This window comes from Cynoglossus semilaevis, chromosome 6, assembly GCF_000523025.1.
Source record: "Cynoglossus semilaevis isolate Cse_v1.0 chromosome 6, Cse_v1.0, whole genome shotgun sequence".
Taxonomy (NCBI): domain Eukaryota; kingdom Metazoa; phylum Chordata; class Actinopteri; order Pleuronectiformes; family Cynoglossidae; genus Cynoglossus; species Cynoglossus semilaevis.
The window spans coordinates 2621145-2638651 of NC_024312.1; the positions used below are offsets into that span (position 1 = coordinate 2621145).

Below are 17507 nucleotides of genomic sequence, written 5' to 3' on the forward strand. Positions count from 1 at the left end.
GACAGAAGGCAGCGACATGATGACATCATGAAGCCTGCAGCCACCCTCAGCTTTAATTCAATCTGCTGAAATGGCTTCAAACTTTGGCTATGACTGACACACACACACACACACACACACACTCCGTTTACTCACCCCCTCCCCCTCCCAGAGCGTCCCAAACTCACGGAGGTTATGAAAGTCACGTGAAGCTGCAGAAGTTCTGGTTCATGAAGCAGGAACATCAGAAAAGTTTGTTTTCATTTTGGTCTGGGCCGTCACACTCCACTTCAGGGCCTCGCCACGGTCCAGGGCCACATGTTGAACAGGTCACCTGTCGCTGAGTGTAGATCAAAGAGACGTTCAAGGGAAAACACATGAAAGATGAGACAGAGGTGGAGAGTGAGAGAGATGACGAGCTCAGAGTCTGAAGATGATTTGGGTTCTCAGAAAAACATTGATCTTCTTTTTTTAGAATCACAGGGAGGTTTTCTCCCAGCAGCCTCAGCGGCGACGGTGGACTCCGTGGACAGGGAACCAATCACAGTCACTGCAGTCAAAATGTCTGGAACTGGAGCACCAACCAGGAATCAAACCAGCAACCTTCTTGATGTAAGGCTCTCACCATCCACCGTGGATTGACCAATCACTGAAGACCAGAAGGTGGCGTCTCGTTCAAATGAGATTTTTAACAAAAACCAGAAACTAACAGATTATACAAAATGGAAGTAAAACGTTCTTCCTTTATTTTCTACATTCATCAGATGAATTCATCCTCACGGAGCGGCTGAAAGATGAGAACTGTTTAGTGTTAGTTAGTAACTGTTTTCCTGTGTGAATCTGTGATTTCTTTGATACCGATGTTAGAGTTTTGTACGATGAGCTGCAGTTTGTTATTTCAGCATTATTTAAAAACTTCACTTCTGGTTAAGAAGAAACAATTAATATGAACCTGTTTTACACTGTGGCAGAAAAACTGTCGCCCCCAAGTGGTCTGGAGGTATACTGGGGGTCCAAGGCCGGACAAACAAATAAGAATAATTAGTTTCACTATTTGTCTTTAATTCTGACAGTGATTCATTAAATGTTGCACTGATTTGTTATTTGTAACTTTGTTATTCATTCTGATGATTTTCTTCAACACTGGGTTTTACATAAATGCTACAAATAAAGTTCAGTCGAGATTTGCAGCATTAGCTATTAACCTGTTGAAGGGGGGGTGGAGGGGGGGGGTCCAGTTTGAGTCAGAATTAAATAATGAATGAAATCATTCAGATTAGTCTACATCTGTGTGTCTAAGTTCATCAACAGACTCCAGACTGACAGGGTTGGTGGTGAAAATCCCCCTCAGCTCGCGTTCAGTCAAAACACCCACAGACACGTGAAACATAGAAGCAAAATAAACAGAGTTGCATTTCCTGCCAGGGAGCCACTCTGCAGCTCGGAATATTTGTTTTGACATGAATTGATGGTTCCCAGGCAGCCGAGCCTCGGTCCAAACACACCAGAGGAGACGCTCGTGGTCCAGGGCTGAGAACAAAGACAACAGGCCTCTAATTCTAACGTCAATGTTTGGGTTTGGCCTAAAACAGCAGCCGTTACAGCGCCCCCTGTTGGTCCAACTCAGCTGAACATGTACGTTAAGTTTCTGAAGTAAACGTTTAACTTTCAACGGTTCAGCGTGAGACGTGGTCGGCGTGCGTTTCACATGTGACCTCAGGTGCCTCGGCTGCTGCTTCTTATTTCCTGGTGTCATTTGCATACGGAGCGTGTCATTGGTGAAGCCGTGTGAACCGGCTCCATGTGTTCTGGTGGTTGATACCGGTCCAGTGCAGTCACAGTCATTCGCCGACACTGGAGCCGAGCAGCAGAGGAGCCGCAGGATGTTTGGGCTGTTCCTCCTTTTAATGGCTCTGATTAAACTCCAGCAGAGGAAGGTCAAACGGATCGAGCCCAGACCATGAAATACCATCGAAACAGAAAAGTGCAAAAGTTCTCATCATCAGATGATACTGCACGTTGAAGGCCACAGGTTTCTTCGGCTTCAGATTTTACTTGAAGACGTTTTCCCTCTTCTTGCCACTTCCCCATCCCCCGCTCAGCTGCAGAGGGTTGTCTCTGAAGGAGATCCGCTCCGTTACGTTCGGAGCAAAGTTGACTCGTTTTGGAGATGGAACCTCTTTTTCTGCTGCAGAAAGAACAGAAGGGAAATGCATGAAGACTTTGGTGGCGTCAAATGAAAACATTCCCTCTGTCAACTAACAGAACCTAATGTGAAATTCCAGACCATTTTGTTCTTTTTCAGCCCAGATGACATTAAAGGACAGAGAGAGTCTGGCAGATCAAAGTCAAACAGGAACTCAAAGACCAGGTGAAGTCCAGGAGAAGACTTGAACATGTGACTCCACGGTAGTCGTTCAGTCTGCAGCTCGTCTCCTGATGGGAACGATCGTGGACAAACTAATGAACAAACCTCTAGTCCGTACCACGGCTGCAGCTCCTGGTACCAATGAAACCAAATGAAACAGGGTTCCAGACACTCCAGTAAAACAGATTCATCCCAGAACAGAATCAGGAGAAGATGATCAGTAATGTTGACATCGAGGTCGAAGGGACGGAAGGAAAAAACCTGAAGGGTTTCACAGTGAAATTACACAAAAACTTGTTTTAAAATAGAAGTGCTTCTTTCAACCAGATGAAACTGAAAATGACTGGTTAGTGACTGGTTAGTGACTGGTTAGTGACTGGTTAGTGACTTTACTCTATAACACTGTGACCATCAGTTCTGTGTCATGACTCCCCCCCCCCCAGTATTCCAAACCTGCAGCACATGTTGCTCATTTCCCCGCTCGTTGTGCGGCCATGCTAATAAATGTACGGCGATGAAGAAAACATTAGAATCGACCGCTGTGACCAAACAACTTGTTTTCCTCCTGTTACTGTTGAGCGGCGCTCAGGACTGAGGCAGCGACACGGAGCTGCAGTGGTTCAACGTGTGGTTCACGGTGCGGGACAGGGAACGCAGGTTTAGGACGACGTCCCACCGAGTGTCACGATGTCATCAAAAGTTCTAAAGATGAATAAAGTTCTTTTCCTACAGAAGGACGGTTCTTCTGAGAATATCAAATCAAACTTCATTATAATCCAGATTATTCCAACTCATAACATTATGGTAACAATTAATCGTGTTCATGTTGTTGTCTAAAAATATCTAACAAACCTGAGGTTTAGATCATTATTGTCAGGTCGTCCTGGCCACAGTCAGAGGAGGACAATAATACCTCTGGCCTCACCTCGTGGACATCATTTTGAAACGATCATCGGACTCCAATTGGCCGTGGTCAGCGGGGGGACAGGGACCTCCTTCACTTGTTTAATGTGATCATGTCAGTCAGTGTGTCAGTAACATCTTTGTCAGTCAAACTCCTGACACACAGACCAGTCATTATTCAGTGAAAGCACTCTCCCAGTCTGTTTCCTGTCAGAGACTGTGTCCCCCGCCCGACCCCGTGTCACCCCCCCCACCTCCACTCCCACACCAGCTGACCACTGGGCCTCAGTCTGGACTGAATGAAGACCCGTCCTTATCACAGTGCACGTCTCTATGCATTCAAGTCTGAGCGCATACACTGAACCACATGTCTGTGCATTGACCACGGGCTTCTGTGATTGGTCCTCGTGCTGACCAATACATACTGTGTTAGCAGTGGCTAATCAACTATATAAACAAACCTGGATTAAGGATGACCATTAATGGACACAGGGTTTGGTCCCAGTGTCTTCAAAACAACTGATTTAGCTTAAAGCTAACAAGCTAACTGTACAAGGCTGAGCTGAAACCCTCGGCTGAACTCCTCACCTCGGTCTGAGTAAACTGCACATTACGTTGAACACAGCTACGAGGCTAACTGACTCGTAGCATCAAGCAGCTTTTTGTTTAAATTTATTTCTGGTGAGGAAAATAAAGTGACTTATTGTGATTGATGTTTTATTTCCTGTTGTAAATTGATCTGTTTTTAATTTATATTTCCCAGGTTTATTTTCATTTTAGAAATAATAAATTCACAAATGTAACCAGAAATACTGAGGTGTATTACTGACATCATGACATGGACTCACGTGCACCAGCTGCTGTGGTTCTCCGTAGGCAACTCTTCCCTTTACTGGACTGGACAACCTGACTGTTGCTGACCCACAGCCCAGACTCAGAGTACGACGGGTCAACCTACACACACACACACACACACACACACACACATTAAAGATGGCAGACATGACAGCCCAGCTCTGAGCACAAACGTTAACGTGCTGCAGAAACAAAACTAAATCTTGTTGTTAGTTTTCGTAACTTGAACGGCTGCACTGTAGAAGCAGCGGTGGTAAACCTGTGGTTCGGGGACACTGAGACCCCCCGCCCCCTCCAGCCCCCCACCTTTCCCCCTCTCAAGCCAAGGTGAGGAGACAGACCCCAGGGAAGGGGGGGGGGGGCAGTAAGGTGGGGCAGGACTCTGGCTGGGGAAAGTAAATACTGAATACCTTCACCTAAAACACGTTGTCTCCCCCGACCCCCCCACCAGTGCCGTGACCAAACTAGTGCTGAAAAGATTCTAAATAAAAACACAACGGTGGAGCAGTGGACTCACCACCAGCTGAACTCTGCCGCCCTTCAGGATGTCTGAGCTCATCTTGGGTAAGAAGCAATCGCTGGAGGAAAAGACAAACGTCTGAGTGAATAACACGTGTTAGAGAAATAAACCCACTCTCTATCTTAACACAATGACATTAACAATTTAAACAAAAGAAACACTTTAAAGAAATAAAAATAATAAAAATAAAAAACTATTTTTTTAACTTTTGAATTTTTTAATTCATGAAAAGAGAACTTTTTCTCCTCTAGGCCTCACTTCAAGTCTGAACACCAGTTCTTGTTTCAGATGAGAACTTTTTAATTCATTTTTTTTTAATCAAGTTTGGACCATGTTTAAATTTTTAACTTTTCAACAGGTTAAAAAAATGGAGACACCTGAGTTTTCATACATTATTAAAAATCAGTCACCTTTTATTAAATATATATATTATAAATAATTATTTGTCTAATTATGCAGCAGTAGATTCCTAACCTGAGTTTAAAACCTGACTTTCTTTTAGGAGCAGTGATGCCACAGAACACACATGTTGTGTCTTTAGTTGGACATGATTCTGATTCTCTTCTCACCTCAGTTCCAGGTCGCGGTCACTCTGGCAGAGCAGCCTCTGTTGATCCTGGTCCAGCTTCACTCTCTCCATCTGCTCTGTTTGTTCTGTTTTACTCACTGAAAGTGACACAAAACAAGGAATCAACGTCACAGGGAAACGCCGTCCAGTTTCTTAGGTGGGACCAGAAACATTTTTCCTGTTTCTTTAGTCAAAGCATTAGCCACTGTGGTGGAAGTATGTGATGGCTGTGATGTAGGAAGCAGAATGATACGTGTAAATACGCCGCTGACGTTGTTTATTCAACGTCCAAGCTCGGTAAATAAACGACAGAGAACACCAGACATGTTGAAGCCTCTGTGGTTTGGACAATCGTGCTGAATGTGTTTTAGATCAAAGGTGCTGAAAAAGACCAGAAACTCGGCTTTTACCAATCAATTCCTGAAACTTGTGGTTCTCTGACAAATATTAAATACAAGCAATAATCCGGCACATGGAGCGAGGACGGCGGCTGATTCAGGAGTTACATCGAAAATCCCATAATAAGGCTATAATTCAAAGTAAACATTTACGTTGGGCTGACAGTAACGCGGCGGTAAACTGATAATCAGTTCTGACAGCTCAAACGCTGGAACTAATGATGCCTTCAGTCTGCTCTCACTGAGCAGTAAAACTGAGCAGAAACGTTTACAGTTATTAGAGGTTAATTGAGAAGCAACACTAAAAACGTCAAGTGATGGATGACCCCCCCCACCCCCACCCCCCGGGGGCAACAGAGGCCGGGGCAGCAGCTAATGACATTCCCTGATACTGCAGAAAAAACATTTAGAAAAATATTTAATTAATTTAAATTAAAGATATTGTGTCAGATTGAATTTAAAATCATATTTATAAATACAGTTAGTATTTGAGTAACGATATTTAAGAATAATGTCCTGATATATTTAAGTTTAATGATTAAAGCTAAAAAAAGAAAAGTAAAAAGTAGTCAGAAAAAATATTTAAGAAAAAAGACAAAGAAAATGGAATATTTTATAAATGAAAAATCTAAATAAGCAATAAATAATAATAAAAATTAAAAAAACACTTTTTCCATAAATACCTTAAAGTTGGTAAAACTGTGAAAAAAATCTGAAGAAAAAAGTCAACTTTAGTACTGGGACAAAAGACAAGTATAAGTTAGCAAATTATGCTAACGGATGAAGATAAAGAAAACATTTTGCCATAACAACCATTAGATTAGCTAACATTTAGCTAACATTTAGCTAACATTTATGCTAATTGACGCCACTGTAACAAGTCGTTAAAACGTTGAGGTTTTCAGTCGTCGTCCACCGCTGCTGCAGCGTGAGGAGAATCTCCTCTTTGTTTCCTTCCTCAACTATCAACCAATAACAAATCCTCCCAACTCCTGACTCCCCCACAGTCCCTCACCCGTTCTCCTCCAGGACATGGGGGGTGGTGGGTGGGGGGGTCTGCAGGGGTCACGCCTGTTAGGAAGGGCTCTTAAGCACATTATGGGATCTCATCTCAGTGAAGTGGAGAACGTTTCTGAGCAGAAGGGAAGTGGAGGTTGTAGGGCGGGGGCGGAGCCTCCCCCTCCTCTCCCCCCCTACACAACAGATCAAGGTTACACCATTCATTAGCCCCACAGCTGGACTGAGGAGGGGTATTTCAGGGTTTGTTTTCGACTTTAGGAGCAGTTTTCCATGAGCTGGTGGATTCAAGGACTGGTTCAATCAAGACCTCTAGTCCAAGAGAGACGACAAAGGTAGATCTGCAGAACATAGATCACATCGACGTGGGCTCCGACTAAACCTCAACTGTTCAACAATTAATTATTAATTACTATAACTATACTCCAGCCTGGTCTAAAGGACTAACAACATCACTCATATAAACAATAAACTTAAGTTTGGCTCAAGCCGGGAACACTTGACCTCTTGACCTCTGCTCTTAGTGGTCACTTAATTAGTGGACAATTAGTCCAAAAGGCCTCAGAGTGTAAAGTTCAAGACACGACCAACACGAAACAACAACGTAGCTCAGACTTTTCTTACTCTCCATAATCAAAACTTTCAAAGGCAGCAATAAAAACGACTTTAATTCATTCGTTAAACTTCTAGCAGTTCATTGTTTTCGAGGCAGCCAATCACAGCAGTCCAGAGTAAAAGGACAGTCAACCATTCACGCTCACATTCACACCTGTGGTCAACTTAAAGTTAACAATTAACCTAATCCAGAATGTACAGTAAGACCAGCAGTAACCACTGGGCGTTGAACCAGTGACCTTCTCCTGGTAGGCCGCAGCAGTAACCACAGCCCCACCGTGTGGTCAGTACAGTAGGTGAAGTGTTTCTGATCCGGTCTGACCTTCTGGTTCTGTAGGTGGACTCTGTGTCAGCTCACAGAGGGCGCTGCAGTGACTGAGATAAACACCGGCCAAATTCAACGCACATGAATGGTGGTAAATATAATGACAGCGAGTTATTCTGGATGATGGATGTTAAACAGGACGATCGTGTTTCACTTGGACTTTGTGGAGGATCTGAAGTGTGAAATCGAGTTAAGTGCTCAGGAGGTAGAGGTTCCAGGCTGGAATAAAAATATGTACCGTGTTGTTCCTCTGACATGAGGGCGGAAGTCTGCAGGAGTCTGCTCAATCTGTGTGTGTGTGTGTGTGTGTGTGTGTGTGCCTCGAGGAATGAAACATCTTCAACATCCAAAAATAAAACATTAACATTTGAAAATATATATCATCAATAAAAGGGAAGTTCAGTTCTCCTCTGTTTTTTGCCTTCAAAAGAAATGTCTCGCGGCGCTGCTGCTCTGCTCCGTACTCTCTCTCTCTCTCTCTCCCTCTCTCTCTCTGGTGTATGTAAACTGATACCCATTTCAAGTGGGTTACTCACGTCCAGGACATCCACACAGAGAGCCCGGATAAAATAAACACACCGCGTCGGATATCTTGGAAGGAATCTGTCATGAGTTTGGGGCTAATCACCTCCAGAAGGCGTTTAACTCTGAATCTGAAATGTTAGCCCCTGTCAGGGAGCGCTGGCCGGGCCGGGCCGGGCCGGGCCGGGCCGGCTGGGCCCCAGGCGCTGGCTGGGGGGGCGGAGGAGGGAGTGGTCTGCCCAGGTCAGGACCAGGGATGTCTCAGAGGTCGGGGACCTTCACCAAACCTGGACTTCTCCAGAACCAGGACCGGTTGAAGAGTCGAAGCAGTGACCAGTGTAATTCATCAGTGGTTGAAGATACAGTCTAACTGGATCTAATGAAAACCTGCTTCATTTAGATGGAGATGGATTAGGATCAGTCAGATTAGGATGAAACAGAAACACCCAGGTTCCAACACTTTTTTAACTTCTTCTGACGTTGGAGTTAAACACAGCTGCTGTTTTCATCCACTGAGCCTCAGATCATTATTAGAACTAGGACTGAAACCAGCAGAACCAAAGTCCAGAGTTCTATAATTGTCTTGAAGTGTAATTGGTCAGAGACAGTCAACAGGTTACTTCCCTGATTGTAATGGGTCAGGATTCCTCTGCTTCACTGTGGCTTCATTATGGGTATCAGGTTTGGTACCAAGGTCAACAGGAAGTTCAAGGGCACAGGTCTTCTCAAGCAGACCTGGAAGCAACAGTGCTAACCACTAGCTGGCGACACTGAGAACTGCTGGGGTGAGTCTGTGTCTGAATGAAAATAAGACGACAGAAGAAAAATGAAGCAGAACAAATCGCTTCCCAAAGTTGGAGGTACAATTCGTTCCGTTTCATTTTCAGTTGTAACATGAAGTAAAGTCACTGCCTTCATCCAAAGATAAATTAAGACTTGGACCAGTGAGGACTGGTCAGTCTGCTGCCAACACTGATACTGGCCTGTTCCCTGTACTGCTGGATGACAGTGAGAGGACGCGGGGCTGTGACCCTGGTGGTGGGGGGGGGGCGTTTACTGAGGGGTGATTTTTTTTCTTCCTTCTGACCTGCGTCCACCACCTTCCCCATTAGCTGTGGCTGTGGCTGTGGGCTCTGAGGTAGAAGGACGTGAAGTGTTGCCAAAGGGTTAACAAATGTACAGCGTGCTCCCAGTCCTACCTTTCATATAGCTCCTCCTGCGCGCTGCAGGCCTGTTTCGTGTCTCGGCCGGACCCTGCTGGCACACGGAGGGATCTGAGAGAATAAGGCAGAGAGGGTCACAGAAGGACAAGGCAGGCACAAAACCAGAAGCAGAAAAACAGGGTTCCAACATTCGGAAAGTATTACGCCAGCACTCTGCTTCCACCGAGGCAGACGCCACTCGGAGTTACAGCTGACATAGACCTGTGTCGGCAAAGCAAGATGACAAGAGCGCTGCTGTTGAAATCATGCAACTGCAATTGTGATCAAAGCGCCGCCTCCCTTTACATGACCATGGCATGATAACCATAGCGGGAATGCCATTCCTTTGGAGCCGAGAAGAGGTGAGGTCACCGCTCAGCGCAGCCGCCCTCCACCACTACAATGAGTAAAAAGTCATCATGGGACGAATTGTCGAGAGCTTTTCTTGGCAACTGTTATTTCCTTCTGCAGGCTCAGAAATGAGCACCAATCAGAGGCGACGGGCGCTGGCTTCTGCTGTCTGTTACGGCTCATTAACGTACATGGGCTGGAAAGGTTCAATGCTGCTGAGATGAAGTTGAAGGAACAAAGAGCACGGGACAATTTAATGCAGATTCCCCCTCTTTCAAAACATAGATTTATGGCATTTCAGCAAAAAAACTAAACCTTTTCTTCAATGTATTTATTTAGTTCGTTTTTTGCCGTTCTACTGTAAACTTCAAATTAAATTTTTTTTTCACACCCAGTCAGTGACTTTGCAAAAGTACTCATGAAATTCTGCTTTGAGTTCACGTTTGTAATAATCTGATGTTTCAAACCTTGAAAACACAGTCTTGAAACTTAAGCACTTTCAAGGACTTCAGACCTCAGAGTTTGGAGAGTTGTTACCGTATCCTCTCACCTTGATACGTTTGTCAGGATCAGGATGGAAAAAATATCTACATTTTCCAACTAAAATGTTGTAAAAATGACAAATATAAACAGAGCAGTTCAATCTACGAACATTTACCCCAGTGGTTCTTCTGCTGCTGTTTCCTGGACTTCATCTTCTGTGCTCTCTTCAGCATCAGAAGAGCTGTTTTGTTGTTTTTAAAATTCCTGGAAATTAAAATGACAAAAATGTCTATTATAATTAAGAAAACCTACACAAACACACACAGACAGGAAAAGAAAAAAGTCTTTAAAAAGTTCATTATTAAATTATTATTAAAGGTTATTAAGTCTAGTTTAGAAAATAAATACAAATAAATTACCATTCTTCCAAGATTCTTTCTGATCTTGCAGAGATACCACTGAGCGTAGAAGATGCCGCAGGTTTAGTTCTGAAATGGTATCGTCAACATAAACATCAGAAAGAACGATGCTGAAAACAACTGTCTTCAGGGACGGGCAGCATTCGTGCGACCTGTTGGTGGCGTCCTCCTCAGAGGTGTCCTCCTGTCCTTCATCCAGCCAGGCCTCCACTGGTCTCCTCTCAGATGTGTGGTAAAGTTCATGTTGTTGACGCTGAGAACATGGCAGAAATAAACAGACAAAACAAGTTCAGTTACTTCAGTTACTTTAGTTACTTCAGTTACTTATGTGGGTGTGTATTCTGTATATTGTCTATGTTATATTTTTACCTGCAGACTTTTATACAAATGACTGAACTGCTTTATCTCAGAGATGAACAACAACTAAACATCACATGGTAACATGAAATGTCAATAAAATTTTTTTTAAAAAGTATGAAGCAAAATGATGTAATTTTTCTAAAAAAAAACTGATTTTCTATTTTGAAACTGTTTTGACAGATTTATTGATGATGATTTTGATTAAATTAAAAGTAAAAATAAAATATGAAATAAAATGATTTGATATTTTAGTATCACCACAAACATGTCTCTCTGTATCATATTAAATTGACTGCTCAATCTTAATACAATTTTGAAAATGTTTCCGTACAGTAATGTCAGTTTTTATTCATCAGTTGTTGGTAATACAGTAATAAAACGTTTTCTGAGAAAAAAACGTTTTTATTTGGTGCAAAACACCTTGGTTTTCAACAAAAACCTTTTGTTTTCTTCAGGTTTGTGTCTGCCAAACCAGAATCATGAAAATGTCTTTGAATTCAAACTCATTTTATTCTAAACTAATAGTTTATACTGTAGCTCACAGTCAATCACATGACTGTCCTTTTCTTCTTCTCTGGTGGTTTTTTTTGTTTGTTAAATCTATCCTGTCTTCCTTTGATGTGCACCTCACTGTCAACACAGTGAAATCAGCCGTGACAGCAGCTGCACCACATCAGCCGACCCATCCCGGCGACCATGATGTACAGCACTGAGCGTGCTCCAAAGAAAAGATCCAGGAAGAGGTTAAAAAAAGGAGGGAAAAAAAAACAGAATCAGAGAGTGAAAAATGACATCTGCTGCTGCTGAGCAACATCCAGCCCCCCAGGAAATGATCTTGGTTTTCAAGTGAGTAAATCTGAAGATCGATTAGGGAGAGTGAGACAAACTCTGAAGGGGGCAATAACCACAGTAGAGAAAGGCAGGGTAACAAAGAGAACAGAAAAAAGAAAAAAGAACTCCAGTGACATCATACGGGGGTTAGGGTTAGAGTCAAAGATGGATGAAGAACAGTCTGATTACCCTCACAGAGATCGGCTCCTCTGACAGGTGGAGATGACCTGATGCTGCGGCTTCAAAAGGTGACACCGTCCACGTGTCTTCAGCTGCCTTTAATGACAAAACATAACGTATAAAGTCCAACATACACAAGTACAGTGACACCTGACCCCGCACATACAAATGGATGAATCTTTTGACCCTGTGATTGTGGGTTCAAATCCTGACCCAGATGGCACGTTTTGCCAGCACAAAAAAAAAAAAAATTAAGTAAACACAGCCCACTGCTCCCATGGGTGTTTTTCACTGAAACCTATATTTGGAGAAAAAAAATTTTCTTGCAAGGTAAACAAATAATACATATTGAAATATGTCAAAAATAAAAACATTTAGTTAAAAATAAAAACACTTTCCTAAAGGTCAAGTCTTTGCCTCCCACCACGGTTCACCCTGGTGACACCTACAGTACACATCTGTACGTGCAGTGGTTCATCCACACAGTACTACAGAGTACTAATATTACAGTACTAGTGCATCTTTGTGAGGGTCTGTGACGGGGGCCACGAGGAGTAAGAAATCACCGGAGCATGAAAGCGGGTAACACATGAACTGGTGTGCATACCTCATCAAAGACAAATTCGTCCACGTCAACCTCCTCAAAGGGTTCTTCCTCGGCGCCGTCGGCCCATGTGACAGCAGCCAGAGCAGATGCAAGCCTCCTCCTCAGAGTGAAGCCCCTCCAGAACGCCTGAAGGTACCGGAAAGACACAGAGAAAGAAAGGAACTCCAGGAACCTTCACACTATGAATCATGGAGCAAAAGTCAATGTTGTGTGTTATCCCATTAGGGAGATAAAACACGTTAGAGCCTCTTTTAATTGCAGAGCGTTCTGCCGTGTGAACTCTTCGTGACTCCCAGCCACTTGGAGTCAAACGCAGCTCCACTGTGCCTTTAAATCCTCCAATTCCCACTGGACCGGGAGAAGGGGGAGTATCCAAGAAGTCTTACTACCACACTTCTTTGGAATCTGATTAATCACTCTGTACGAACCCCGACACACGTTCACACCGCAGCACCAACAACCCTTCCCTCCACCTCTGGGAGCCCTAAAGGACTCATCTAACACTTTGGTGTGGAGGCGTGGAGGCGGGGGTGTGTGTGGAGGGTGGAGTGCCATGTTTTTTAGGACAGCGGGGCAATAAGAGAATGAGCCTCAGCGGCACGGACGAGGCCTCAAGATTGATGTTTGGAGACATTTACAGAAACCTACAGTGAAAAGATGACTTTGACCTCACGCATGTCACTGCAGTAAAAACATAGACAAAGTAGGTGAAGTCTATCAGCACAAACCTGGGACTGAATGAGTTCATAATGTCAGAGAAACATCATCATCATCATCATCATCACTGGACATGTTTACTGGTTCAGTCTGCAGTTTAGTTCATGTTCATTTTTATTTAAGAAAATCATTCATTCATTTATCATCTAACATTTAATACCATTCACACAGATCAGGTCATTTCAGATTAACTGCTAACCACCCTGTCACTATTTGAGATAAATTAGCATTTTTCTACATTAAACTTGATCTGAAACTGACAATGAACGTCAGATTGTCACCAAAACTGAGATGTCAACCAGGTTTTTCCTAAAATCCTGTATCCACTCTTCTGGAAATTCAGGAATTTTAACTGTTGTGAAGTGTGGTTGTGTTCTTTGTGGTCTACACTGACGTTACTGTTAGTAACGTGGGGCCAAATCAGAGGGTTTTTATTGTCTCAACAGTTGTGTCAATACACACAACACTCACAGTCATCACATTTGTTTAAAAAAAAGATTTTTTTTTACCTGTATAACAGTGGCTGCCAAACGTGGTCTATCAGCATCAGAGCAGCCTGTGATTGGCTCTTTGTCTTCTCCCTCTCCTCCAGTCTCAGTGGTGGACGGGCTGATGATATTCCCACCGTTCCATCTGTGTGTGATGCTGCTGCACAATCAACACAAACACACACACAAACACACACGTCTGTGTGCGATGCTGCTGCAGAATCAACACAAACACACACACACACACACTCAGGTCATACATGTCCTGTCATTTGACAACATGAGTGTGTTTCAGAGCAGACATCTGGACAGCAGGAGAAGTTTAGACCTGTCCAGAGTCGGCCCTGGTATCAAAGACGTATGGTCCTCTCAGAGAGAGTGTGGCCGCAGTGACAGAGCTGCGTGTTAACATGAACAGAATGTTCAACGTCTCCTGCAGTGAATCACACAGGAGGCTCCAATGATGACAAATGCTCTGCAGCAGAAGGCAATAAAACGCTGAGCTGCTATAAAAACTCTGTCTGTGTGTGTGTGTGTGTTCAGTGAAATAATCCCTGATCCAGAGGTGGATCAGCTCTGCCTGTTGTTGGACAGACACAGTTCAAACTGTCAACTCATTTTCTTTCACTACAACAAGTCTAGAAACACTGTAGAAACTCGTCCTAAACCTTGAGAAAAGCTGCGTTTGTGACTGAGACGTTACCACAACTACAACGCTCCTGCAACTGAGGCCAGTTTGCAAATTGAAGTAAATAAATAAAATATTAAAAATGTAGTTATAGTTATAGTGAAAATATATCTAGAAATTGATAGAAACATGTGATGAAAATATTACAAAATAAGGAAACAAATACAGAAATAATGTAAACTGAGTGAATTATATTAAATCGTCTGATTTTATTTAGTCATGACTTTCAATGTATGAATCATTTTATTTACTCAACTTGATTGACTTTTTTCCCTCTGTTTCAGACGTAAAGATTATTATCCCACCAAGAGGAAGGACAACCATCCATCAAACACTAAAGTAACACTAGATATAAGAGCACATACTGACGTGGGATTTGAACCAGCAAACATCCGCCCTATTTCTTTGTCCACTGAGCCACAGTTTGGGTTCAAACCCCTATTTCTAAGTTTGTGGTCTGAATACTTTCAGCTTTAGTTCCACGGTTGAGACAAAAAGAGCAGAAAGTGTTTTCTGTTTGTCTCACCTCTGTACAGGACACAGGATGTTCTGCAGACACAGTTACAGAGCTCCACCCTAGGTGTGTGACACGTGGCTGCATTACCTAATGGAGACCTGGTCTGGATCATCAGACACAGGGGGCAGTTTCCGATGGGTCGAGTGACGACCTGTCGCTCCCGGTGATTTCTCCTCGACGCTCCAGTAGCCGCTCTTCGTCTTGTTCTGACTTTGAGTGACAGCTGCTTCTGCTGCAGCAGACGCCCCCTGTGACGGAACTGCAGGTGTCTCAGCGTCAGAACTGTCCTCGTCCAGAGTTTCCTCCAGCAGTGCTGCGTCCACAGACGTCACGGTGTTTCCATGTTCATGAGCCAATCTCTGCTCCACCGCCAGCTTCAGACGTTCAGTGTAGTGACGACAGGAGGTCTTCACAGCATCCAGACAGGATGAGGCCTTACTGTGAACACACACACACACACACACACACACACAACATTCTATCAGGCATTTCAGCAAAATAAAAATTGAAGTGTATAACAATTAGACATGAGACATTTTCCAACTAAACAAAAAGGGTCCTTGAGGTTCTACGTCTTTTTTCAAGTGCTGACAATGAACAAACCCCTGTGTGTTTGTACGTGTGTGTGTGTGTGTGTGTTCTATCACCATATAATGACCCTTTCATTAAGGGATAAAGTGAAGACAAAGCCACATCAATGGAAACTCAGTGAATCTATTAGCAATGCCTGGCTCCTGTGCCCCCCCCCCCCCCCCCACCCCTGAGGGTGTTCAGACACCAGTGTCCAGTCTGAGGTAGCCCCGGCTTCACTGGGACTACAAAGCTCGGCCTCTCTACTCTCAGTGGGATGAGGAGTCAGGAGCTCCACGACAACCATGACCACACTGACCTCTGACCCCGTCTACCTGCCGGTTCAACCCAGGGTCGGCATGTTTTGTTGAAGGAAAGTTGGGGAAAATGTGATAATTTAGGAGAAAAAAAAAATCCCCAACCAGAAGTATTAGGTTGAAACATGAACAACAGAATTATGTTTGTAAAGTCCAGCTCTTGTCAGTGACCTGGCGTGTGGCGCTCTCCTCACCTCCCCGAAAACCTCCATCTGACACCAGGTCAGGGCAGGGGTTAAATGGCCGTGGTGGTCAGTGAAAAGCCCCCAGAATGGTCCATTGTCCACAGGGCAGGGGGCTAGAGGGCACACAGTGAGGGGTGAAGCCCAGGGAGTGCTGTGCTAACCCCCTGAAGCCCTAGGAGGCCTGGATATGACCCGGGTGGGTAGACGCCGCCACGTTTCATCTTTTGTTTTGTGTAATTTGGAAGGGTCATGAAGATAAGCAGAAAGTTGACCAGTGTCTAAAGTGTTGGTGGTCTGACATCCAGAGGACCATCGACACGGGCGCCCCCGCCCAGTGACATCCAAGGACGTTCTCTACAGACTCACTAGGGCCTCCTGGTCAGACATAACAAGACGAGGGCTGACATTCCTGACTCTGTGTCTCCACGTTTGACACCTTGTCTGTAAAACGTGTGTTAGATTATCTATTAGGAATAGAAATGTTTGGTTTTTAAATATATCAAAAGCAGTTGACATTTTATTGTTCCTTCAGCCAAACATAACTGAAAGTCAGCTACGGGTTAGCAAGAGGTTAGCCTAAGGTAGATTCATTTGATCTAGAAAAAGAGATATATACCAAATACCCAGCTATAGTAACTCTGTGCTGCCCCTGGTGGTCCTGGTGTAACCTACAGGTATGTTGTATAATTTTCCAAGGATAAACAAGATCCATTTAATCATCGGCCTGGTAATTCACTTAAATCCAAGAGCCATTTAATCATCGGCCTGGTAATTCACGGGAACATGACGTCCTCTGATAGTGTTGAGACAACTGACAGCTGGTCAGTACTGTCCCATCAGCCTCCCTTCAGCTCAACACACTAATTCACTCTCTCCGTCTCTTACCTGACCTCCGTGCTGTGCTGCTGCTGTAAATCACCGGTCTGTTTCAGATGAGCCTGGCAAAACGTTGTGAAGCTGCCTGGGGCCAGGCTGACCTGTTGAACAGCAGGGGCCGACAGAGGGGAGTCTGTCTCCTCTCCGTCGATGCTCCTCAGGCCTGTCACAGTCTTCTGGAGCGCAGATCTGACAGAGAAGAGAGCAAACAAGATTAAATGTGATCCTACGGCAGAGTCTTAATACCTCCATTGTTCTAGATTAAAAGAAAAAAAAGAATCTCTATTAAACCTAACATCTGATAAAATAAGGGTTAAACTTACCAAGAGAATGTCTTAAAATGCTGGCTAATAAAAGAGGCACAATCATCGTGACCATTTTTAGGATCTAATCCTGGACTCAGAAAGACAGGGTCTGCACCACTGACTGACTTCAGCACTGACTCAAATGTTTCCTCACTCCATCTCTGAGGAAACCCTTTAATGAAACCCCATCACAACGGCTGGTGTTCGAGTTCCCAGTCGTTCAGTCGTGACCGTAGGAGAGAGTAGGAACACAGACTTACCTTTGGTGAAGTTTTTTATTCACTACGACACCGTATCTCAAAGGTCATCTTTGGTTTGAGTCTTACAAGTTCAGAAAATAG

At 43.9% G+C, this 17507-nt stretch overlaps 1 protein-coding gene across 12 annotated transcripts in view; it reads right to left on the bottom strand.

Moving 5' to 3' along the window:
• Nucleotides 1-509: 509 nt before the first annotated feature.
• Nucleotides 510-17507, bottom strand: part of lrriq1 (leucine-rich repeats and IQ motif containing 1) — a 25350-nt gene continuing 8352 nt past the window's right edge. For 5 of the 12 annotated variants that reach the window (XM_025056264.1, XM_025056265.1, XM_025056261.1 and 2 more), the window contains 14 exons: nucleotides 16871-17050; nucleotides 15001-15351; nucleotides 13730-13868; nucleotides 12504-12629; nucleotides 11906-11992; nucleotides 10678-10778; nucleotides 10526-10594; nucleotides 10282-10370; nucleotides 9270-9344; nucleotides 5195-5291; nucleotides 4623-4683; nucleotides 4099-4204; nucleotides 2267-2415; nucleotides 510-2167 (listed from right to left, as the gene is read on the bottom strand). In XM_025056264.1, coding sequence (XP_024912032.1) covers nucleotides 2117-2167; nucleotides 2267-2415; nucleotides 4099-4204; nucleotides 4623-4683; nucleotides 5195-5291; nucleotides 9270-9344; nucleotides 10282-10370; nucleotides 10526-10594; nucleotides 10678-10778; nucleotides 11906-11992; nucleotides 12504-12629; nucleotides 13730-13868; nucleotides 15001-15351; nucleotides 16871-17050 — 1681 coding nt within the window. In that variant the 3' untranslated portion in view covers nucleotides 510-2116. Of the gene's footprint in view, nucleotides 2168-2266; nucleotides 2609-2800; nucleotides 3050-4098; nucleotides 4205-4622; nucleotides 4684-5194; nucleotides 5292-8176; nucleotides 8868-9269; nucleotides 9345-10281; nucleotides 10371-10525; nucleotides 10595-10677; nucleotides 10779-11905; nucleotides 11993-12503; nucleotides 12630-13729; nucleotides 13869-15000; nucleotides 15352-16870; nucleotides 17051-17507 lie in introns of those variants that run through there. The other 7 variants (XM_025056260.1, XR_003049883.1, XR_003049884.1 and 4 more) reach the window with 7 other exon arrangements.